This window comes from Rattus norvegicus, chromosome 6 (genome assembly GCF_036323735.1).
Source record: "Rattus norvegicus strain BN/NHsdMcwi chromosome 6, GRCr8, whole genome shotgun sequence".
In the NCBI taxonomy this organism is placed as follows: domain Eukaryota; kingdom Metazoa; phylum Chordata; class Mammalia; order Rodentia; family Muridae; genus Rattus; species Rattus norvegicus.
Genome location: NC_086024.1, coordinates 19,257,875 through 19,284,075, shown reverse-complemented (window position 1 = coordinate 19,284,075; position 26,201 = coordinate 19,257,875). Strand labels below are relative to the sequence as shown.

The 26,201-nt window shown below is 41.5% G+C and overlaps 1 protein-coding gene across 25 annotated transcripts in view; it reads right to left on the bottom strand.

Moving 5' to 3' along the window:
- The window catches only part of Slc8a1 (solute carrier family 8 member A1), a 324,207-nt gene that overhangs the window by 15,629 nt on the left and 282,377 nt on the right, over positions 1-26,201 (bottom strand). For all 25 annotated transcript variants that reach the window (XM_039111865.2, XM_039111867.2, XM_039111878.2 and 22 more), the window contains one exon: positions 18,716-18,991. In XM_039111865.2, coding sequence (XP_038967793.1) covers positions 18,716-18,991 — 276 coding nt within the window. The remainder of the gene's footprint in view (positions 1-18,715; positions 18,992-26,201) is intronic.

Sequence of the window (26,201 nt, the reverse complement as noted above, 5' to 3'; positions counted from 1 at the left end):
TGTTTTTTTATCCACAGATACCATAGTTCTTTGTCTACTGGGCTTGCATGGCAGGTTTTTCTTTTCAGGAGTATTTACAGCCCACGTTATATCTATATCCAGTGGGGACTTTCAAAAGACTGACTATTATAAGGCTCCATCCAGCTGCTCTTGGTCATAATCCCTGGGGCCCAAAAGTCTATTTTCCCAGAATCCCAGAAGGTTTCTAGGTCACTGTGTGTTGAGAATGGTTGCAGGAAGGTATTTGTAAAATGCTGTATCAGCAGTTATTGCTTACAGATGAGAAAGCCAAGATGTCAGGAGAGAGTTCCAAAGATCGAGAAGCAAGTCAATACTGCAATTGAAAAGGACCGGACTGTAATCATAGCTGACATTTGCCTAGAGACTTGAGAATAGGAAGGTAGGTCCCCCTGTATGACAGTATTGATTGTGATAGTGACAGGAGGTGATGAAGTGCAGCCAGCCCGAGGGTGGTAAGCAGCATGCCACACAGCTAACAGGAAACGAAGGTGGGCATCTCCCTCCTGCCTTGTAGGCTCACACTTGTTCACTGTACCATCTTCCTATGCCATGGATACTAGAAGGTATCCTCCGAGCTCTCTGCTAACGACCTTCACCATGTCTTGTTTTGAAGATAGGAATACCATGGCTTCCTACTAAAGACCAAGCTTTTGGACAACACAGTTTATACTTCTCCATGAGTAGAATAAAGAGATTTCTGATCCTCTTTTGCAATGCGCTCTGTGACCCTGGGTCACAATTCTTCCTTGGGGTGGATCAGTTGACATCCACACAGATTTGGTATTTGTAAAACAGAATAGAATATAGAAAATGCTGCTTACACTCTTTGGTCAGGGTACATAGCTTTTTGTTACATTGTAGAGACAACAAATAGGGAGGAATACAGATTGGTTTACAAGTTGGAATGGGTTGTACTATGGCTCCACTTGGCCCATGTGATACCATCAAGGCTTTTTTCGGGGCTGGTGAGAGGGTTCAGTGGGTAAAGGAGCTTGCTGTGCAAGCTTGTTGTCCTATGTTCGATCCCTGGAAGTTATGAAAGAAAATCAACTCCCCAAAGTTGTCCTCAGCCTCCACATTCATGCATGGCATGAGCTCCCACACTCATCCCCCTCTGCCGCATTCTCTATCTCTCTGTGTCTCTCTGTCTCTCTTTCTCTGTGTCTGTCTCTCTCTCACACACACACATACACACTCTATCACGTACACGCTAGTTCACACACACTCTCTCACACACGGAGCTGTTTTAATGGTCCTTGTAAAGCATATTGCACAACCCATTTATAACAGATGTTGATAATGGCAGCACTGAATCCACATTTGTAATTTTAGGAATGGTGAGTGTCATGGGTCTAGCAATTTCTGGGCCTCATGAGTACCATGCATGCTCTGGCAGGGTCATGTGACATGTGTCATGTGATACTTGAATCCATCTCTTCTTTCGGCTCCTATTCTGTTGTTGACATCCCATGAACACATTTCCATGGGAACAGTTGGAAAAGTGTGTGTATCCACATCACCCTGCAGATCCCTGCTTTGTGAAGAGGAAGACGGTTATTTAGGTTGACCAAAGCCTACTGCACCTGCATAGCATGCTCTTTCTGAAGGGGAGCTGGCCATCCCTGAGTGCCCATGTCACTGGTTGTGATCACTGTCTAAGGCGCTCCATATTCCATATAACACACACAGGTTGTGTGTCTATTCTCATTTAACCATTTCATGTCCTTACAGACAGAGGCAATGATTCCATTTTTGTAATTTTGGGATCTCTTTTGGATTGAGTTCTGAATGGAAGAGAGTTTTTATGCCAACAAGATTTCAGGGTCCATTCCCAGTTCACACTGTGTTTCCCATCCTGGGAAGACTATAGATCTCTTTCCTCTTACTTGTCTCCTTCTACCCACAAAGCAGAAGCAGGTTTTTATCAAGGATCTTTCCTGTACTGAGGGGGAAGAAGCCTGAGAAGGTGTAGACAGTCTGCTAACCCACCTCTTGGATTTGCTCTCCCTTCTGTATTCCCCATCACGCACAGCAGCCCAATCAGGAGCCCCAGAGACGTGTGAATCAAGAAAACCAGACATATCCTAATGGCCTCCGCATTTCATTGTTAAGAATTATTGGAGCTGCTGATGCTGAAGCAGCCTAAAAAATGGGGTTTGTGTCTTTCTTTCTCCAGTGACAGCCAGTGCAGAAGAACAAAGAGAGAAAACAAAACAAAACAAACCTCAAAAAAAAAAAAACCAAAACAAAACCAAAACAACAAAACAAAACAACAACAACAACAACAACAACAAAAAAAAAAAAACCCACAAGAGCCCATTAGAAAGCAGCTTAGGAGAGAGTCACTGCTGGGAATTCCCTGAGCCTTGTTCTGATCTTGGGTGATTGTCAATGACAGATGGGCAACCAAGTGAAGTGGGGCAGTTTCTTGAACAGAAGAGACCCCCTCCTTCTGATGCAGGGGCCTGTTACAAGTCACTCCTCCTTCTCCTAGCACACAGTTTGAGGGGTCCTATCCTAACTCTGCAGATGGCATTCTCTGCCTATACAGGGGCAAGAACACAGACAAAAACTCATGTATTCAGGGGTCTGATGACCCAAGGTTTGCTAGATTGGAGAGCATACCAGTCTGTGGCAATTTCTACTGTTGCTATGGTTCAGTGGCCTGTGTATGTGAATATTGTATGAATGTTCCAATTTGTAACAACAGATTGATTTCAAATATTTTTCTCTGGAGTCCCTGGCAATTAGGAGTCAAAATTAACAAGTTACCGCATAAATAAAACATGTTCTGGGCCTCTTTGAGTCTGGTAGGTTTTATTTACCTGGGTTATTCATTCACTGAGTCTTTTGTCTACTTCTATTTTCGATTCAAGAGCTACGTAAAAACATTGAAAGGAAGCATGTGAATCCAAACCATTAACCTTGACTGTGAGAGCCATAGCTTAGCTTTCCAAATACAATGCAGTGAGGCCTCCACAGATCCCCCTCTGTTGTGCTCTGCTGCTCTGTGCACAGAACAACACTGCCTATCCCATATGTTAGAGGGTGATAAGCCCTACCCTGAGCCCTGAGCCTGTAGCCTGACTGTGGTTGACCAAGACAAATGCTGATCTGCAAAGTAAAATACAGAAAAACCATCGCCATGGTCTTAGGAGGGATGCTAGCATGTTCAGAGGTTGGCTCGCTAAACACCAAGGTACAGGAATCAGATTTCCAATGTGATTCACATACATTCAGACATGTCGATGATAGCATACATTTGCCTTCATATATGCTTATCCCCAGCTGGCCTTTCATGCTTTAATTTCTGTCTTGAGCTTTAATGAACTGTCTGTCAGTTGTGAACTCTCCAACGTTTAGTGCTATCTTGCTATCTTTCCGTGACTATAAATCAGGAAGTGGGAAGGTTTCCAGGAGTTAAACCACACATCAGAAAGTTAGACCAAAACTATTCTCTGTAGATCTGTTTTCAGTTCACTTTATAGATCCTTGGTCAAGTCACCAGGTCAGTATAATAGAATAGACTCCTGTTTCCCTCCAGGGCAAATTATTTCTTTCTCTTTACATGGATCCTTTTAACTTTAGAGCTACTTGTACATCTCTTCTGGAAATGGCCATCCTTACAATGTCACAGGTGGGACCTAGATAGAGTTCTTCTTAAAAATCAAGAGTATCCCCTCACTTCAGATAGCTCATCTTATTCTCTATTCTTTCTGGACAACTGCCTAGTCTGTACTTAGGAGTGACTTTTCTGGAGCCTAGTTTCATGGTGGAGATACGATTACTTCCTCAGCATCTACAGACTACAGATGATCTCAGACCCAATCCATTATGTACAGGGCTTCATGGTATCAAAGTGGTGGGCAGCTCCCCAAGGAGATATTGTGGCAAAGAATTATCTGAAGGCCCCCTTGTAAGGCACCCACCCTTCCAGTTTGTTTCCTCATCTAAAATAAAGACTCTAGAAGACCTCTAAGATACTTCCTAACTCTGTTAGTTGGGTGGTCCACCCAACATCCCAACTTAGTAATTTCCTTTTGGTTATGTTCTATTTCTGTAGAGGTTTGGATTGGCCATTTTTCATTAGAAGCAGTGATGATTCGAGGAAGAAAGATTTTCAGAACAAAAGATATTGTATTGACCAGGCTGTGTTAGTTTTAATAAAATTAACCCACATAGCACAGCCTTTTATCTTTTAACAATAGGTAAGAAATAATGGAAATGATTACCTTCCACTTCATAAGGGAAACTACTGGGTGAATGGAATAGAAGTTTTGGCTCAAAGGCTATGGTTAATTTTAATAGTGTTTGCATGTTATTAGCATCAGATATATGTGGAAACCTTTGCTCAACCTTTGCTTACAAAAATGTACATTTGGGATCCACTCTAGGCACATTTACTCAGAGTCTATAGAAAGAGGATTTAGAAATATACCTTTTAATAAGTATCTTAATTCCCAAGGCTAGGACTTAGGAGCCATACTTCTAAGATTTTGTAATAGGAGGAACTGGAATGACTGCTAGTGCCCTGATGAAAGGAGTTGGTGATGGTGTTCTAGGGAAGCAGCTAATCAGAGGCAGAAGCATCTGGTTTCTCTTGGAAAACGATGCCCCAGATATGATGGCCATTTTGATCATGAAACAGCTTGGGTGGTCTTAGTGGAGGTGCTGGGCTGCCTAACTGGAATCCTCTCACTGGAGTTTTGCTTTGTGCTTGTTGTGTAACAATTCTGTACGGCTATACTGAAAAGTCAACCCACGGAGGGGGTTAGGGCAGCGAGCTTCCTAAATTAACTAAATTTCCACTCTTAGAGGAGAAAATGTAGAAGTATGTGTACCTTGCAGGGTTTGGAGGGAAATGAGTCACCACAAACAGAATCCAATGACTGCTTACTATTACTAGCTATTCCTACAGCCAAACAAAGCCAGAGACACTACATGAAGGGGAGCCAGACTTCATGCTGATAGTTTTTTTCTTTTCTTTTTTTTTTTCTTTTTTTCGGACCTGGGGACTGAACCCAAGTGCTCTACCACTGAGCTAAATCCCCAACCCCAATGCTGATAGTTTTAAACTTTTGGAGGCCATAACAAACATTCTTCACCAAAGAAACTAAGTTTACAAGCCTCATGCCTTTCAATGTGATCATATACAATTAATTATTCTTAAAATATCAAAGCAGTTCTTCTTTTAAGAATTTTGCAAGTCATCAAAAGTCGTTAGAGGTGTTCTGGCTAACTTGCCCATCATCCATGTGGCTGTAATGTAGATGCTGTTGAAGCATTATATATGCTCCTCTCTTCTTTCTTTCCTTCTATGCTCTTTGCTTCCCTTTCAGAATTTCGGCAGAAATAATCCATTCAGGTGATAACTCTTCTATCACTAGCCAGACACAAACAGGATTTAGCCTTAGGTTACTTGTAACATTTATGTACCCAAGTAAATACGGACACCATCCCTGGTCACACGAAAGTAATCCGTATTTGGCTTCTAAGCGGACTGCCAGAAACCAGAGAATTACAACGGATGGATTAATGATGAGAGGGAATAGAGTTGTCAAAACTAAGTAAGGGCAGGTTGCGGGTGGGGTAGGGGAACTAAAAATTTCTGCCTATAAAGCTGTCTTTAAAGAGATTGAAAAAGATGTGGAGATAGTCACTGAGTACTGCAGGAGACTGCATGCTCGTAAGATCACAGACCAAAGTTCCTGCTTCTTGGCCCCCCACCCCCCAGGAGGGGGGAAATAAGAATCAACAGGAGAACTTGGGGAAGAGCAACTAGCTGGCCCTCCCTAACTCTCTGCTTAATTGTCTGGGGTGAGGCCATAGCAGAGGACAGTTTAAAGCTTTCACCAGCATTAGCTACGGGCATACATGGCTTCTTTCTCCCCTTAACGAAGACAGGCACGTCTATGTCCTGGGCTAGAGACCTGCAAAGAGGTCTGCCTTTGCTGTTGAATGAGAGGTTATTTTCCATCCTGAGCCGTTCACTTGAATGTGAGCATTTTGCAAAGCTTCTCCTCACCCTGAGATTTCCTACCATGTAGCCAACAGGATGCTGGAGTTTAAGGTCAAAGAAAGAACGTAATGAGAGATTTTGTTCAGGGAACGCGAGGTGGAGGAGAGGAAGCACAATTTAATCACCTTTCCAAAGTGTACTTTGATGCATGTCCTCAGGCGGAAATGACAACCTTCCAACCCATCATACTCAAACAGGGTAGCTTTCCAAGTGAAACGTTCATACATGCTTGAGAGAACTGCAGGCCCCTCCTCGGTGGACCTCCTAGGTTCATGGCATTTAGTAAAAATTGCTAAAAATCTAAACAGATAACCTGAGCATTTTTTTTAAAAAAAGATTTTATTTTAATTTCTTTAATTATGTGAGACTAGGAAGGGGGGATCAGGCACATGAGTCTGCAAAGGTCAACAGAGCCCTGGGACACCTTCAGCTGGAGCCGCAGGTGGCTATAAGTCTTTGGATGTGTGGGTGCTGGGTACTGAACGACACAGTGCATGCTCTTAACTGCTAAGCCACCATTCCAATCCCATCTTGAATCATTAAGAGGACCCTGACAGCTTCCTTGGTTCGGGATTGCTGTCTTTATTTGCATTTCTTGGTCACTTAACTCCATCTACTCTTTGGTTCTAAGGAAACCCTAAACAAAGTAGGCTAGTGTGCAGAAAGGTAGCGATCTTCCCTCTGGCTGTCCTTTGAGATTTTGATGTCGGTCTGAAGTAGAGCAGAATGCAGGTGCTTGCATGCTTGGGACCCTCAGTTTTGAGTCCCACTTGTTTTATTGCCAGAAATAAAAATGACTTTTATAAGTTACATGTTTGAAATTCCAAAGTATGCCTGATGAGTAGTAACAGGGCTGAGGTGGGCTGATCAGGGAGAGGTCCCTTTCTTCTTTCTAAACCTTATGGACAGTCAGATGAATGCTGGTGACTTCTGCTTATCCTGGGGACTTTACCAAATGGACCTGAAGGTAGGTGGTTCATTTGGTCACAAGAATTGGGGTATCTCTGTGGGTAACCGTGACTGCTACTGAGCAATGCTGGTTCTAAGCACATACTCGGCACAATCCAATTTTGATAGCAAGGAGCCAAGCTATGGGAAAAGATCTGGTCCTGATTTTATTTTTCATCCACTGTCTAACAGGATAATTCATCTCAAAGGCCTCTGAAAGCTCATTTGTAAGTAGGGTAAGATGTAAGTGTTCATTTGTACAGCTGCTAAAATGCTCTTATGAAGGAATGTCCGGGACCTAGTCTGGCACCCGGAAGGGGGAAGTTCCAAAAGTAAAGATATCGATTGCTGTGTTTCAACAATAGCAGAGATTATGGTGATGTTACTTAGATCTTTTATCACAGTTTACTTCCAGGAGGTGATCTGGGGTTAGTAGACTCTGAAGGAAGATGGGAGGATGCCATTGTGTCTGCTATGTCCACAAAACTTGGTGGTAATAGAGATGACAGTGACCATTTATTGAGACTTACTAGGGTAGGAATAATACATGGATTCTAACTTAGCATAATTGCACACTATTGTTACTTTCGTTTTGTAGATGAGACAAAGTGTAAAGAATAAGGAGCGTGCTCTCAACATGATATTACCAATGGGAGGCAAACCTTGAGATTTGGTACAAAAGCATAGAGACCTAGCTGGAGCCGGATTTCTTCATCACCAGTCCTTGGGATGACTGTGAAGACTAGCCTAGTGACACATCTTAAATTTGAAAGTAGACAAGGAGTTAAAGGAAAATACCAAGAAATCTTTGTCTCATTTGCAGCCAACTATGCCAACACAGTGTTAAAATGGCTGCACGTGCGAATAAAATGAATGAGGTAATTTTCTATAGAAGTCCCAGCTTAGCTTCTTAAGTAAAATAGGATATTGTAGAGGGCTGGAGTGAGGCTAAAAGGCAGCTACTTTCATGGGTGGCCCTCCATTCTTCTAGAACAGTGTTTCTTAAACTGCGGGTCATGACCTTTTGAGGGCTGAATGATCCTTTCACAAGGGTCACCCCAAACCATTCGAAAACATATATTGACTTTATTATATTCACAACAGTATAAAAATTATAGTTATGAAGTAGGAATGAAATAATTTTATGGTTGGGGTCACTACAACATGAGAAACAGTATTGAAGGGTCACAACGTTAGGGAGGCCAAGAACCACTGCTCTGCAACATTAACAGAATTGTAACTGACTTTAAAGTTATTGTTCAGTTCTAGGTCTCTGGATTTTCTTGGATGACATTTATGCTGCCTCTCTCTACCATACCCAGAAGCAGACATGGGTAAACCTGTTTTTAAAATGGCATCGGGTTCCGATAATTCTGTATTAGAAGTATGGCTCTATTACTTTCATTATAAAACTCTGTGAGAGAACAAATTCAGTCTGAACTAATTCAGCGGCATTTTTGAAAAGGGAAGAGCAAAGCAAATTTGGAGCAGGAACACAGGAACATTAGTGTCGTCCCTCAGGCCAGCTGGTTTGTGATTTAGAATCTCACTTCCTGCTTCTAAGACAATCCAGGCCCAGCTTATTTCTCCTGTCTCTTATTCCCTCTCTGTCTCTCTCAGTCTCTCTGTCTTTGTCTCTCTGTCTTTCTCCTCTCTCCCCCCTCTCGTCATCTGTTTCTCTCTTTCTTTCTCCCTCCATCATCTTATCAGAACCTTATTCTTTCCCTTCTATGCTTTGTGATTCTCAAACACTCATCTTCTCCTTGAATCTGCTCAAGCTATCTCTGTTTCAAGTCGCACTCTAGAGTGGTAAAAGGATGTGCCTTGGAGCGAGGCATCTTGAATAGAGGTAGAGGGACCTGCCAAGGGTCAGTATAAGAAACTGTACTTGAAGACATCTGCCTCCACCCATCTCCAAACCCTTCTTCTCACCCATAGGCTGTGATGGAACTTCCTGGTCAGCTCGTGGGCTGTAACGACTGACCCTGTGGATAAAGTCAGCACACTGAAGACACTCACCATGTCCCTTTGTCCTGTGGATAGTTACTCCACACAGAGGGACTCTTCTGAATGGGTTGCTTTGTTGATTGTAACAATGCCTAGCTCTTGCTTTGCTGTGATTTGGCGTGGGTCCCCCAATTAGCTCATTACTGTGTAAGTGACATGCATAACCATCTGACGTAAGGGCACACATTGGTCCAGTATTTCAGCCTCTGATTTAGAAATGGAACTAAAATTAGAAATAATTTAGCAGGTGGATAAGTTTGTGTAAAGTCCTAGTTTATGCAGCTTTTATGTTAGAAAAAAGTTGGGAAAAACCTACTTGTCAAATATCTTTGATAAAATAAATTGTAACTAATAATATTTTAGAACTGTTAAAATCCTGAGTGTCCACAACACAATACTATTATGTAACAAAGCAGGACATGTAATATATATGTATACATAATGTAATATTAACACACGTAATATGTAATATATAATATATGTAATATGTATATGTGTAATATGTGTAATATATGTAACATATGCTATGCATATGTGTAAATGTGTAATATGTATAATATATGCAATATATGTAATGTGTAATGTGTGAGATATATGTGTAATATATGTAATATGTGTATAATAGATGATGTAATATATGTAAAAGATTAGTTCATTTAAAAATGTGGGTCAAATATGCGTGTGTATATTTTTGTGCAACTTCCTCAAAAATTACAGAAATTTAAAAATTGAAAGATACAGAAATGTTAATTGGTGGTAAGACTACATATTCTACAGCTTATTAATAGTTCCTGTCTCATTTATAAAGGACATGCATTGTTATTTGTGTTATTAAAAGATTCATAAAAAATTTATACATTTAAAATAGTCTTGTAAGTGATAAGTTTATCTGGGCAGGAAATGAAGGCTTTCTGGTCCTTTTGGCTGTGCCAATTGCTAGGGTTAAGCCAGGCAGGTGGGGATTTCAGAATACAATACACAGAATGGATGTGCTTAAAGGTTATGGAGGATGATGAGGGAGCATCATAGGAGACCAAGTGGGGGAGCATCCTGGCCATCGGGGCCTAGCTAGCCTTGAGCCCAAGTTCAGGAATGTGTCCAGGATAGGAGCAATTACAGGAAAGAGTAGATTATTTTCTTTCTTCTTTTTCTCCAAACTTTCTTTTCTTGAGACAGTGTGTCTTACAGTGTAACACTGGCTGGTTTGAAGCTAGCTACGTGGCCAGGCTACCCTGTGTCCACAGCGATCTCCTAGCCTCTTCCCCCCCCCCCCAGATTAAAGGTGTGGACCACCATGCTCAGCTAAGGAACATAATCTTAAAGGAAACTTCAGTAAGAGAGCTGAAGGTGCCTCTGTGTCTCCTCTTCCTCTGACTACTGACTTCATGTCTTCAGTTTGTAATTTGTGCTGCAGATACATTATCTTTTATTTACCAGTGGTCTGTTTTATTGATTGCACTGCTTGAAATTGCTCTGCATGTTCACTTAACCTGACAAAGACTTTTTACAGACTTGGTAAGAGACGTGTGGCTTTGAGATACTTGAAGAAGAAACGATGCCCGCATTGTTCAGCCTTTATACTTTATACTTGGAAATCTTTCTAGATGTATAATCATTACTACAAATACCATATAAAATACCTAGGGTACACCTGTCTCTTTCCCAGTCATCCAAAACATCCAAAGCCTGCTGGTCAACATCTCCTAATTTTAGCATGCATGCCGATTTCAGAGCTCTTGCATAGCTGTTATGTGGTTTGCTTGCCTTTTCCAACAATTATGAGGTTTGGTGGACAGTTACCCTTAGCTCTATATTGCCCTACCCCCAGGGAGGAAATAGCATTTCAATTCTTGCTAGATCATGGCCCATGTTTGGCACTAACAACCTTCTGTATTGTCTAATGTCCAGAGCTTCTGTGGGTATTAAAGTGATTAAGTTACATGAAATTACTTTCTCTTCGATGAAACCATGGCAGTTTAGCTAACATGGAAAGCTTTTTTTCTCTGTGTGCATTAATATAAAATGTTATGCCTCCAGGAAATCATCATTGATAAGCGAGGCCTTAGTAGGACCATGATTTGGATGTTCTCAAAGCCAGAACTAACCTAGAATATTTGGGATGGAGGGAAACAGAGAGTTTAGGGACAGCAGATGTGGCAGAAGTGAAAGGAGAGCAGTATCTTGCTGGGAGAAGAACAAGAAGTGACCAAAGGCTCCAAGTGGAATGGGAAGCCTAGAAAGTCAGCGCAGTTCCATAGTCTTAAAGACTACTCTATGCAGTGTAGTCTGCAGGAGAATGCTAAAGGCTAAGTCCAAGTTGCCAATGATTAGTGGTCTAAGGAGTTAACTTGCCCTATTTAAATGTTGCTCTGCCACAAATAAGGACTATTCTATGACATCACAGCTTATTTTCCTTTATTTTCAACAACTTCCATCTCCGTGACTAAGTGCCATGCCCAGGAATGGAGTGCAGGCTCCACAGAATTCTCTACATCCCTCTGCTGCTCCCTTGTGAAACTGTGCCTAGTGCTGAGTGGGTCCTTGTGAGCTATTTCTAGAATGAATGAAGGGAAAGTACTCAGAGTGGCCTATTCCCTACTCATATGCTACTTCCTTCCTTTGGATATCTTTGAGATATTCTTTGCAGCTATCTTTTTTAATGCCTTTGTGACTAGGGGAGAAGAAAGGCAACTTGAGTTTTTCATGTAAGAGAGCCACATTATTTCACAGAGTTGTTTAGGTTTTCTAGCTATTTATGGACCTTGTCAGATAATCTTACAGATGTTTTTGCTAATTCTTGGCACTAAAAAAAAAATCTCATCATAGCCTCAAGACAACAATACTTGATTTTAGAAAACTTACTGATATCAACTTCTTTTGCATCGTTTTTTTTTCCTCTATTGCCTAAATGCAGGATTTTGGAAGCACAGAGTGTGGGGCAGGTAGCACCTCCATGGTCCGCTAGAGCAGGGCCATGGCAACTGTTGCCATAGCAACTGTCCACTCCCACCCAACAGCCTTACCCTCAGATCCCCACTTGACAAAGAAGCTACCTCTGGGGCTCTCTTTGTCAGTTTTGGCCATCTGAAGCCTCAACACACACATTCCTCAGAAGGACATTTTCATGACCATTTTGTACATCTGTGGGTTTTTTGTTATTTTGTAAATACAGCTCAGGAATGACAGGCTATAATTAGTCCTCTGCTGAGCCTGGTTACAGACCCTACTGGGGATCATCTTTGTTTGGATCTGAAGAGAGTCTTGCTGTTTGTCTCTACCCATGATATTTTACTATGATAACCTAATAATAGCTTGCGATTTATGAGAGCCCATGCCCTAGAGCCCCCTGTGCTCCAGCGGGATAAAATAAATCAAGCACAATGCGGTTCTCTGATCACAAATAATAGAGCCCAAATCAGCCATCTTTTTCTTGTGCATGACGTATAGGATTTATATTTGCTGAGCTAAATGAAGGTTATCAAATATGGTCACTCACCGATTTAGCATTTTTGGTGATCATGTGCTGGGAAAGGTGCCTACATCATGGAAGGCATTTTATGGATTTAATTTTTAGAATGAAGCAGAGTATAAACAAGTAATATATAGCTTATGTTTCATTTCTGAGAAGAGGCAGAATGTAAGGTCTGTGTGCTGGGAGCAAAGATAGTTTTCAGCTGGTAGTGCACATAAATGCCAAGCGCCATGACTTCATATTTATACTATGCTCTATCTCAAACGGATTCCAACATTTTTTATACCCACATGTAAGATTTACCATTCAAATTAAGTGACAATTATATGGCTTCTTTTCTAAAAATACCAATGAGCCTGAAGTCATTCTCTTGTTCACACCGTGTCCATGGCATGGTAATGAAGTGACACCTTCTTATAGCCTAATATTTCTTCTTATGAGTTTGACAGCAGCGTGGAATTCTTTGTACAGGGTGATAGAACCTGACGAATAGGTCCAGGTTTCTGTATTCTCTCCCTAGCAGTTTTGATAGGTTTGTATTGATCAATGACACTTTGGAGAATGAGAAGCTGAATTAATGACCCTGGGCTCCTTAACACTTGCCCAAATCAACAAAACAGAAGTGGCCAAAGACATCTATTAAAGACTTATATAATGTTAGACATTGGTAAACATCCTATAATTCCTCAGTATTGATTCTGAGTGTCATTTTTCCTTCCAGGAAACAAAAGTGTATGAGTTAATAGTATTTCCGGGGAGAAGGTACTTTGAGGTATTTGGATTGCTTTAAAGATATCGAAATTTACAGATGCCTAAACCCAACTAAGACGAAAATACCCCACACGGTTGCAAGATGTCTGTTGAGAAGACACTTAGACATCTGTAAGTGTGTACAGTAAAGTTCATGCTTCTGTATTATAAGGGTAAGTACGATTACAATAAAATGTTAGAATCCACGTTTTTATATTAAAATGTCTTCAATGGTAACTCAGAACTGACAGAACTACAGAGTCAGAAAGTTTGTAAGGGATTTCTTGAGGCTGGAGGAAGAAATCAAGACTTGATGATCTTGATTAAATGGTGAGGGATCTCTTTGGGAGTATTCAATGCTCTAACGCAGGAGGTTTTAGGGCAATAATAGCATAATAATAGCAGAGTGCAGTGTGGGGTATTCTTCAAATGTGTGAATTTTGTGGTTTGGAGGTAATGCCTGAGTAATATGTTACAAATGTAGGATTAGCTTGCATTTATAAGACTAGAAGAGTAGCCTTTGAGTTTTTTTTTATTATCCTATTTCTAAATATAAGGAGAAAGGGAGAAAAATCAACCAAACACCACTACACATCCTTGTTAGACGATCGACCACACACTTTTTGATCTTTATGGGGCTAAAGGGACTGAGATCCTTATTTTACATGATACTTGCTTCTTGTGAAATGTGCCTAAGACAGAAAGGACGTGAGGACTTACATTCTTTCCCAACATAGAAGCACACCATTAGCATTTCAAGTGTAAGAAGACACACACACACACACACACACACGGACATGTGCTTGCACACACATATACATACATACACACCATCCTGTGTCTACTAGTGTCCTTGCATTGACCGGCAGAGAGTATGTAAGAAGTCTCAGCTAAGACAGAATGGAATATTTTTAGTCTCTCTCTCTTATCCTGTGATTCTAATGAGGGTGAGTGAAATTGGCTTGTGTGCCATCAGGGCACTAATCCAAGGCCTCTGTAAGGCTTCAGGCTGGCGCGACACATGCTGAGTATCTCTGCTCCCTGCACTGCCTCCTGAGAGATGACATCATTGCTAACATCCCGGTCATGATGCAGCCTTGTCTTCAATACCATGAGTTCATGCAGGATTGAGGAAAGTAAGATAAGGGCTGTAACTGCTGGCAGAAAACCTTCAAGTCATGTAATGTAGGCCCTTTGATCAGAAGGAATAAAAGCTGTAGGAGGTTTTGAAATGGATCTTCCAGGTTCATGCAAGTGTTCTGGGCTCTTTGCACCACCTCTTTTGTGAAGTGCTTTGCTGTAGACCAAACAGCGGCTGTGGTGTTGGTTACAGAAGAATCCTTATGAAATCTGGTATCCACCTCTTTTTTACTTCATTATCCTTGTCATGTTTTGCTCCTGTACACTTTTTTCAACTTCATTTAACATCACCTTACTGTAGGCAACTGTGCTGGTGAGTACTGACCATTTAACCCCCAAATGGCTCCCAGCTGCAGTAGATGCTGTTAAGATGGGGTCTGTAGGAAAGTCACTGAAATGACTAATGTTGGCCAGGGCACTGTCCCCTGGTGGCCTTGCCTCCAGCCTGACTGTGGGGCTAACCGTCCTGGTTTAGTAGCTGTGACCTTTCTTGGTAGTGAAGAAACCGGCTGTCTAACGTTAGAGTATCAGAAGTATCTGGAGACAAAACATTGCTGCCCTGAGGCAGCCTCTTGCAGGACGTGATGCCAGAGGGACTGGGGAATCCTGGCTCCTGGTAGACGGTTTGGGATTGAAAATGTTTACCACTTAACTAGATATGCATACACACCGTAGAGTGGCTCCCTCGAGTGTCTGCCTTGAAGTGCTGAAGCTCAAGAAGATGTAGTACAATTGTGGGAAACAAAGCCATGAAGGATGCCTACCCATAAACCCCCAGCATAATTTATCAAAGGAGATAGGCCAATAATTTATGTCGCTACCCATGCTTTCATAGGTATACTTGGGCTTAATACCCAGAGGACTAAACTTTTTAACTAGCAGATTGAAACAGAAGAAAAAGGAGATATAACTTTTTTTTTTTTAATATCTACTCTGTGCATTACCCGCTGCCAGGTACTTTAAAGATAAGTGCTTCTCACAACAGTGCTATGAGATACGTTTTCAATCCCTGCTCCCACCTCCTGTGTTTTTCTTCATGCCTAGGAGTATGTTTGCAAGGATGTGGACTCACAGATATACAAATACATGCATGTAGAGGCCTAAGGTTCTCGTCCAATTCTTCCTCAGTGGCTCTCTGTCTTAGTCACTTAGTCAGGGTCTCTCACTGAGCGATGAGCTCGCTGACGAGGCTTGCCTACTCAGACAGCTTGCTGCACGGTTCTCCTGCTTCTTCATTGTGAATGCTGGAATTATAGGCAGGCAGCCACATCTACCCGGCATTTATGTAGCTCCTGGGACTCCTAATCCCAATCCTTACCCTCCTGCTTTCAGGACGAGCAGTTTAATTGCTCAACCACCTTCCTATTGCAGAGAGATTTTTATGTTGCGTGAGTCAGGTCAAGAAACCGTATTGCAGGTGTTAGACAACGCACCCCCACAGCATGTCATGCACAGTCGTATGTAGAAGGGGGTGGATTGGTTTACACCCTGTTGCAGCTGACTTGAATGCTTATGTTTTTTTTTATATTGTCTCAATGCATGTACTCTTATATCCTGACTACTGAGAGAAGGGGGTACAGTCTTTCAGAAACTGAAGTCGTCCGTGAAACATTAACCCGTCTGCCTGTGAGCTCTGTACCAACAGCACCAGGCCTTTGTGGATGGGATACAACAAGAAGTGCTTGCAGCTGAGAAGTGCTTGCATGGGTCGGGTGCTGTCCTATCCCCTTCTGATGCTACCTCCGTGCCTACGAAGGGGCAGAGTGAGCATGTTTCTTGACAAATCCTTGGATTGAAGTTCACTCTCGTTCTCCTGGAGATTGGCTTCCAAAGCTAACAGTGATTCTTCCTTTGTCTCTTGGGAGAGCATCCTGAATGCACTTCCTCCAGACTCCACCCACCCACACCTAGACAGCCATGTACTACAGGCAGCTTGACTTAACCTTGCGATGACCAAATCTCCTGTTCACATGCATCAGACACATGAGTCTGTGATGATCAGAAATGTCTTAGCATTTCATTTATTGATAGCTATTTCAGAGCTGAATATTCCGAGTAGACTAAACTTTAAAATTTTTTACTTAAAAATAATGATAAAGACAAGTCTTTACTAATTTCAGAAGTTGTTTGAAACGCAACGCCTAGTATCTGACTTTTTTCTAAAGTGAATAAGAACCTGATCAAGAGTTTGCATATAGCCACAGTGCGACATGTCTTAAAAGTGAAAAATGTCAAAACAGAGGCAAAGAGATATGAATAATCTCAGGAAAATTGTAAGGCATATGGGGAAGTGTTCATACAGTACTTTAAATGTATGTTTAAAATGGCAGAGCAGGGCTAGGACCTGTATTATAAATTACCCAAATCCAATTCATCTGAACTTAAACTGAGTGTGGACAAGTGATTTATTCTCTTAACTTGGTGAGTCGTGAGAGAAAGCCTTGGTGTTCACTCTCTTGTGAGCTGTGGAGTTGTCTTAGAGACAGCTACCACTGTCTGCATTCCTGGTCGTGGCAGGTCATACATTTTCAGGGGTGACATTGAGACTTGCCTCTCCTGGAGGGATCAGTGTGACTTCTGCTACATGCCAGCTGTCTTAAGGTCCACTGAGAAAGGGAGCAGCGAGATACGGAAAACTGTAAAATCCTTCCTACTTAAACACAACATAGGCTGTGTTAGCCTCAGGAGCCACTAGAGGCTGGGAAATGAAAAACCAAAACATACGCCACTAATAATGAATAATCTTGTTATAAAAGTAATACAAAAGTAGTTTGAATTTTAGCTCAGGGAAAAATTAAACAAAAGGAACCACCTCACCTTTAGGAGCAGGGCCTAAGGGGCAAAATACAGGAACTGAGGTTGAAAGGAAGAAACGCCGTATCACTTAAAAATGTAAATAATACGTAATGTGAACACAGTGCACACACCTAGCACACTAGAGTTTTATGGTCACCTATAAAGGTTCCTCTCTTGCTCACAACTTTCCCTCACCCACCATCATTTTCTCCAATCCTTTTGACACTGTTTTGAGTTGATCTTAGTGTAAAATCTGAGGTAATTAATACCTGTATCTTATACTAATGTGCAGAACATATTATTAAATCCTCTAACCAATTCTGTTCGAACTGTCATAAGTATTATTGTCCATTTTGTATCAGGCAGACGAACAGGCATAGAGAGTCAAGACGCCTCTTAGACCTTCATTGTGAATGAAGACCTTCTAGAAGTACAGATACCTGAGCTATACTCCTGGATGTACATCAATGCCACAGAAAAGAGAAAATGGTGGATAGTTAAGAGAACCAGCTTTATCTCAAATTCTTTTGTGGTATTTTAAATTCAAAAACGATATAAGCTTCCCCAAGCTAAGAGCTTTATTTGTGAATTTTCTATATATAAATTGGAAAAAAAAACTTCAGAACCCTCTAGAACTGTGTTTCCTTTCATGTCTTAAAAACCTCCAGAGGGAAATAATTCCTACATGGCGTATTTCAAAGGATAAAGGGATAATCAGCACTGAAGGGAACAGAAAAATCTCACAGTGCCAGGGGCTAAAAGACAGTCTGGAATATTCACACTTTAATTTTTTTTTTCTGACTTGTGGTGAGCATCTGGCAAAGGGAAGCTCAAGGAGCAATGGGCAGGCCTCAAGTATAGACTAGTTGAGACAGTGGAGAAAGACCAAGGCCAGATTTTTGGGAGTGGCAGAAAATGCTCACAACCGCTAAATATCTAAGAGGTGCCCTTGCCACTACAGAATGGTTTCTTTCTGAATCCAATGTAAACAAGATTCTTGATATAAGACATTATTATCTTATTACTAAACCCATAGAGCAGAACATTGCTTAAGCCCCATCAGAGAAGTAGATGCTAATTAGCAAAGGGATTCACAACTGGGCAAGGTGCAGTGGGTGAGAGACCTTAGAGCACTCTGTACTGAATGGGTATCTTCATCAAAACGTTCCTTTCGAGGCTCAAGGATCTATGAAGAAGGGGAGGTGGGAAGATTACAAGAGCCAGAGGTGGTGGCTGATTCCAAGGAAACAGAGTCTTCCAGACAGAACAATCCCGATACACATGTGAACGCAGACTGTGACAGCGCACATAGGCCTATCCCAGGTTCTAACCAAGTCCCAGCACCGAATGGGGGAGGATAGCACAAATTCCCACTCCTAACTAAGAAACTATTTGCAACTGATAATTAATATGTATGCCCCAGGCCAACATAAAATAAAATTAATGGTATTTGTGTGTGTGTGTGTGTGTGTGTGTGTGTGTGTGTGTGTGTGTGTGTGTACGGGCATGCACGTATATGTGCTTTGTTGTTTTGGGAGTGTTATATATGAATCAACTTTTACCTGGCACTGAGGTTCCAAGAGCGACAAACACAACTGCAGTCACGGAATCTTTCAGACCAATGGTGCAGCCAAAGTGGGAAGCCAGATCTCCAATGAAGGCTGTCAGTAGGCCGATCATGAGGATGGAGACAATGAAGCAGGCCCAGCCATTCCAATATTCTGTAGGTGGGACGAAGGCAAACAGAACCTTCCAGAACACTGTGAGAAAGTGCATCACGTAATCAAAACAGGAGGGCAGCTTCTCCTCCCCACATTCATCATCATCGTCATCTTCCCCTGGGGAAAAAAAAAGCATATTTCATTAAGACTCACGAATTAGGCTCTTCTACCACACTAGGCCAGGGTCTAGCCATAGTCATATCCATCTGAGAAACAGGAGGCTCTAAGAGGTCAATGAAGCATGAGGCTCTCGAAACATCAATCAGCATAAGCCAGTTACCCGTCATGGTACTCAGAAGCTACACTGCTATAGCTCAGTGGTCAGTGACAAAAGTTGACCTGCAATCAACACCTGTTCCTGCACATAGCTCAAATCACCCCCCACCCCCAGTGGGGCTTGTCACCAGAGCAGTGATATGATTTCTTGCCAAAAGTTGGAGAGTCAAGAGAGAACCTTCTCTCTGGAATTTGGACAGGGTTTTCCTGAGGTTCTTTCAGCTTAGAGTCTAATTGATCATTAAACCCCTCCTACAGGGTGATATTCAATCGAGGACCCTTAGCATAGCAATGGATCATTTATACCACTCTTTAGCTCAAGTTTTCACAGTGTGTCTCAGCCAAATAGTATTCTATCTGCACTTTCTCTGGCTTTAGAGCTAATATGGTTCCCCATATTCCTAGTCCTCCATCTGTTGCCTTCTTCACTAACGCTTTGGAATGTCTCTTACCCCCCTTCAGAGCTTTCATGACTCCGTATACTTAAAACCCTGGATTAATTGTTCTGAGTGTGTTCCCCAAGCAATGATATCAGGGAACTTACTAGAAATGCAAATTCCCAATCTCATTAAAGTGACAAGAAACATGGACCTGCATACTCTTCTTGTGATTTGACTTCATGTTCAGGTTTTGAAGCTGCTGCTTTCTCTAAAATTAGGCCTGTTTGATGCTCTCCCTTCTCCAGCTGACTGAACCATTTATGTGTTTTGGATCCCTAGCATTTGGTACCATCATCTCCATCACTTACATGACCAAGTGCATGTTCACCAAAGGAATGCATTCATAGATTTCTACTGATTTTATATCACCATGTAATTACATGACATATGGACAAAGATCACAAGATATTCAGTTAAAACACACTTGAACGCACAAGTATATACAGAAAACTTGCTAGTTTAAAAGAACAGGAAGTTACTACTACTACTACTACTACTACTACTACTACTACTACTATACTACTACTACCACTACCACCACCATTACTACTACTAAATAATAATAGTAACAGTAACCTAAGACAGATTTCATTAATTGGTAATGTAGCCATAGTATAAATGCAATCTACCCTAAGCAAAAATAACCCCCATTCAAATTACGATAGTGAATGTCACTTTTCTTAAAGTGGTAGAAAACATGAGTTTTATGATTTCTTTTTGAAAGGAGCTCTTTGACCATTTTGTTTACTTTCTCCAACACCACCCAGAATTAACTCTACTCTGTTCCAACTAATATGGCTGGCAGTAGGTGGGGCTGGCAGCTCTCTAGCTGACTGTATGAACTGAAAACTCCAGCACTGAGCAAATGCCTATGGCTTTGTGACACATCGGGAGCAAAAAGATACATGGAAGACCCCTTATATCATTGGTTTTCAACTTGTGGGTTCTGACTCCTTGGGGTTACTTATCAGATATACTGCATATTAGATATCTGCATTACAATTTATAACAGCAAAATTACAGTTACGACATAGCAATGGAATAATTTTATGGTTGGTGGGTCACCACAGTATGAGGGACTACGTTTAGGAAGCATTAGGAAGATTGAGGACCACTGTCTTAACCACACTGAAGCTTGAAGCAGAGAGAGCGTCTCATGAAACATGGAATCAGGATTCGTGGGTTTGCTCCTGGGCATATAGGAATAGAGAAGAAGCAATGGATTGCTCTTCCATGGGCACATGGTTATAATTATTGCACACATAGTTTGATTGTAGAAGGTGCAGCCTTTGATGCTTTGGGAGGTAGCCAATAAGCTACTCAGAGAAAGTTCTGATGGTGTACAGAATCACCTTTGTGGACTGTTTATGTTAAAAACTTGAGTCAAGTGAATTGATAGAAAATTCTGTGAGTTAAAAAGCATTGTTGACCTCCCATGTTCATTCTCTAGGAATGAGAGCATGTTTTCTGTTCTGAAAACACAAACTTTTTTGAACAAAGGCATCTGATATGGGCTATATTATACTCTTCCCTCCAAATCAATGCTTTGAAACCCTAACCCCCAAACCTTAGAATGTGAGCTTACTTAGAGATAGAGTCTAGGAACAGTAAAGTGAGACAATGCATCAGAAAGGACATTGCCACCAGACACAGTTAGAGGTGGAGGCAGAAGCTTGAGTTTGAGGCCAGTTGGGCTATACAATGAGGCCTTATTGCAAATACATATATATGTGCAAGCTAAGGAGTTTCTTGAAAGAAACCAATCCTCACAGTTTGATGCACAGAGAATACATTTCTTATATTTAAGCATCTAATTCATGCCAGTTTATTTTGGCAACCAACAGCAGCTCTTTGGAATCCTCCCATGTCACTGCTTAAATGTGGGGCACATATATCAACATGTCATGTTGTGGTCACAACTATGTGTTGTGGTTTGACCTGGAGTTATCTATATTTTGATGCTAATTCCACTGCCCAAGGACGGCTGCCTAGTCACGTACTCAGGACTCAGGTGACTTCACCAGAATCTTCTCCCCATTTAATTTGTAAAATACAGGTGAGGGCAGGTACAGGATAGAAGGAGGCCTGTCATTGATGAGAAGGAAGGATGGGCAGGAGAGAAGTTTGAAGGAAGAAGAGACTGGAATGGAAAGAGGAGAGACAGGAAGGACAGAGAGGAGAGAAAATGGAAGCTGACGTTAAGATCCCACTCTGTGTATTTACAGGTTGTTATTAATGTTCTTAAGGGATGGATGTGTACTGGGCTTTGTATGTTTAGGTGGGCAATTATATCTTATCAAATGGGTGAAAGGTTATTGTGTTGTGTGGTTTTTCATGTGGAGAATTGAGTTTGGGAGAGTGTGTGGTGGCAGAGGGGCTGCCATGGAGTTGGGATGTGTGTTTCTGGCATGGACACCTGCCTTCGGGACTAGATAGATAGAGAGATCGCTGCCAGGCTCAGAGAGAGGCTTTCAGCAGTGTGGTATGGGATGGAGCAAAGCAGGTGAGAGGCTTTGCTGGCTGAGAATTATGATATCCTGCAGATATCTTGGGGCATTTGGGTGCTGGATCTAGAATAGGGTAAAAGATAGTGTTTTATTTATTATATTTTTACAACAACAACTATGTACAATTACTATGTGTCACTTCAAAACGAAGTAACACTGTCCATGCATGAGGATGTTTCACTGTTTATTTCACAGCTGATTTCAAGATGGGTGGGAGTTGAGATCCATGTTAACTTTGTGTTTGACTCAATAGCCTGACTCCTGTCCTTCCCAATCCCATTCAGAAAACTGTAAAGCACATGTACCTATATGCTCAGGAAAGCACTGGGATTTCTGGTTTATTTTGTAACAGGTCATTTTCCTAGCGTGTCTATTTGTGGGTACTTTGTAATTTCTGAAGACATATGATTAAAATGTTCGGTGCACCGATCTTCTGCCATCCATGCAAACACATCGTGCCGCTCCAAAATTATTGAATTTGGGAATGGTTAAGTCTCCGAATATAAAGATGAGCCAGAAAGCCAAAAATGAAGCTTCTCAAAAGAGGTGACACCTGTAAATTAGGAGTAGACGTTCCATTTATCTTCAAGGTGGAATTAGTAACATCTTTCCCAAGAAGGCTGTGCAAGGGAATGGTTAGCGTTGGTACCAGGTGTGTGAGGATGCTTCAGCTAATGATGATCATGGGGCTCATCATTCTACCCTCCTTCTTGGGTGTGCAGCTGTGTCTTCCCAGCATCACTTCACTGCTTAGTTAACAAGCTGTTTCCTAAGGTTATAGTCTAGAAAATTTTAAAGAAACCTATATAAAGCACAGCGTCTTGTGGTATACTCCTTTAATCCCTGCGAAACAGAGGCGGGTGGAGATCTGTGAATTTGAGGCCCAGCTGGAGTTATACAGCAAGACCTTGTCTCACAAACAAAACCAAACCACAAAACCTCTCTGTCTCTGTCTCTGTTCCTCTCTCTCTCTCTCTCTCTCTCTCTCTCTCTCTCTCTCTCTCTCTTTCTCTCTCTCTCTCGCTCTCTCTCTGTGTGTGTGTATGTGTGTGTGTGTGTGTGTGTGAGAGAGAGAGACAGAGAGAGAGAGAGAGAGAGAGAGAGAGAGAGAGAGAGAGAGAGAGAGAAGGGGGTAGAGAGAGGATATCTCATAACCTTCCAGCATTATAGGGGATCTTAAATGCTCTCATGCTTAAGTCTGAAATGGGAAGCCCACATATATCTTACAGCATTTTAAAGTTGAAGTGTGTGTCCATTCTTTTCCCTGGGATTTCACTGCACTTTATAATTTTTTAATGATTAGCTGACAAGTCACATAACTATTAAAAAATGATCACTGACTACCATGCTTGCTGCAAAATTATCCTATCCCAGGGAAGGACAAGAATGTATTCTGAGCATCCACAACCTTCTAGGCTATCCTTAAGAGTCTATGTCTTGCAAAGAGCAATGAAACATTAGCCCCACCCTCCCCCATACCTTGGGAATGTTTTTTTTATGCCACAGTAGAGAAAACAGCAATTGGCTGCTTTGGTAGCCTGCCAGTAGAGGACTGCTTGGGGCTACATGCTCCCTTTACTTCCCTCCTCTGTGCTAGCATAGAGATAGACAAGTTGGTGGGCTCATTTTTATAGGCTCCCAGATAAATCCCTCTTATCTCAGAGTCCTTCTTTTCAGCTTTATAGATTCTATTAATAGAAAGATAAACAATCTGGGTTCCAATAATCCCTCCTGGAGCCTTATAAATGGCTTCTCTGATACATGATGGCCTCTATAAATAAAACCATAAAATAGGTAAAAATAGCCAAGTCATTAAAAGTGCAGGTAGTGGAGACAGCCTCACTTCAGTTATTGATGCAATAACAAGGCCCGGAGGTGCACCTCCCTGGAGCACAGAACAAGGTACCAGCTCAATGGACCATGGATAGGAGCAGGAGTCTTGGCACTAGCTGATAACTTATCTTCTAAAGTAAACAGGTGTTAGTTGACATCTCTCCACAGACATGGGCCTCAGGGAGTGCACTGAGAATCTGAAAAAGAAGCTGCTGGGATGTACCACATACTTGACTCAGAAACACTAAAAGCCAATTTCTGTCTTGTCACTTGCTTTGGGAAGACACTTAGATTTCCCAAGCCTCAGATCCATGCCTTTCAAATGAGTTTGGTAACTGCTGCATCACAGTGCTGCTCTGAAGGCCAAAAAGGAAAGATCCTTGTCCTTCGTAAAAGTGTGGCCCCTTCATAGACAGATGTGTTACAGCACAGTATTGCTGCTTGCTAGCCAGAAAGCAGTAAATTAACCTAGCCCCAGCAGCCTGATGTCACTGGATCTCTGTTCTGCTCAAGAAAACCATCATTACTACCATTTTCCTGAGGTGATTTATTTTTAAAGAAAAGAAGGAGCAGTAAGAAGGAACTTAAGGAGATACCTAGCACAGGACAGACACGGAGCAAAACAAACAAACAAACAAATCCACAAACAACAAACAAACAAAAAAGCAAAGCAAAACAAACCCCAAATCTAAAAATTCAACTTTCATGCTGACTTTATAACAACTTTACTGTAACTCTTTAAGGTGGCACCATTATTCCTCTCCTGCATGGGAAGAATCTCAAGCTTAGGGAAGTTAATTTTTTGTTCTCTTACAATAATCATCACTCAGTGGGTAAGTAGTTGTGATTCGATCTGCCTTCCCAAAGGGAATGTATTTCTATGTGATGCTTTATTGGAGCAAGAATGTTTAGCACCAGTTAAATTGTGACTCAACTCTTCCATTGCCTAGTGCTAGGTAGATTCCATGCTATGCCTTCTGAAAATATGCATATATTGACACATAACCAGTAATATTTGAATTATATCATTCCAAGACATAATTATTATTTACTGAGTCAGATATATGCTATTCTTTATGTCTTTGGGAACCATCCACAGAAGGAAGCAAACAGGACAGGCACAATAGTTGCGACCATTTTTGAATCTCTGCTTTGGAAAGTGTCCTATTTTTACTCCCATTTTTTTTTAATGGACAAGGTCAGCTTTCCAGTTCAGAACCAAACATACTGACCTATATCTAACTATCCATTCTGGAACTTGAGAAACTCTTTAAAGGGCATAGAAGGCTTGGGCGGTGCAGACTGCTGTTAACCTGGGTAGGTATTTGATTATCTGAGTCCTTTACAGGTATCTAGTAAGCACTCTGCTCTGCTATTCCAGATGTGTCTCTTCTTACAGATGAACATACAGAAATAATCTAAGTGCGACCATCTTATCCTATTTTGATTTTCCCTTGCTTGCAAAGCTTTAGACAGAATCTTGAGATAGAAAAGGCAAAAGAAAACATAGCCATTAGCCAAATAGCTAATGAACTATTCTCTCTTCTTCAGAGAGAAAGAATAACAACAACAGCAACAACAGCAACAGCAGCAGCAGCAGCAGCAACAACAGGAACAACAGGAGAAACAGCAGCAACAGCAACAACAGCAGCACCAGCACCAGCAACAATAATAGCAACAGCAGCAACAGCAGCAACAGCAACAACAGCAGCAACAACAGCAACAATAGCAGCACCAGCACCAGCAACAATAATAGCAACAGCAGCAACAGCAACAACAGCAACAACAGCAGCAACAGCAACAACAGCAACAACAACAGCAACAACAATAGCAGCAGAAGCAAACCAAGATCTGTAATTTAACAAGTCAATTTCAGTTTCCTACTTTTCTGTACCCTGCAGGTATCTGTGTGTTTAATACCTAAAGCTTCAGTTAAGTTCAGTAGCTTTTGCTGTTTCGTTCTTACTATGAATTGTATTTTATTCTCCTTTCCCATTTTATGTATTTGTATTTTATTATATTTTATTAAAAATAATCATTTCCTGGCCTTAATGGTTTCTATGTATCACACATTCAGTGACCCACAAAAGCAATCCTAAAGTTTCTCCTGGTGTTCTGGAGTTGGATTACAATGGAATCCTCTGTAGCTTGCTGAGTTAGAGTGCTACATGTTCTCTGAGGGAAAGGCAACATTGTTAAGGTCTTCTTCTAAATAAACGTGGAAAGATACTTTCTTGTCAGAGAGATCTTTAAACTCAGTTTGTATATTTC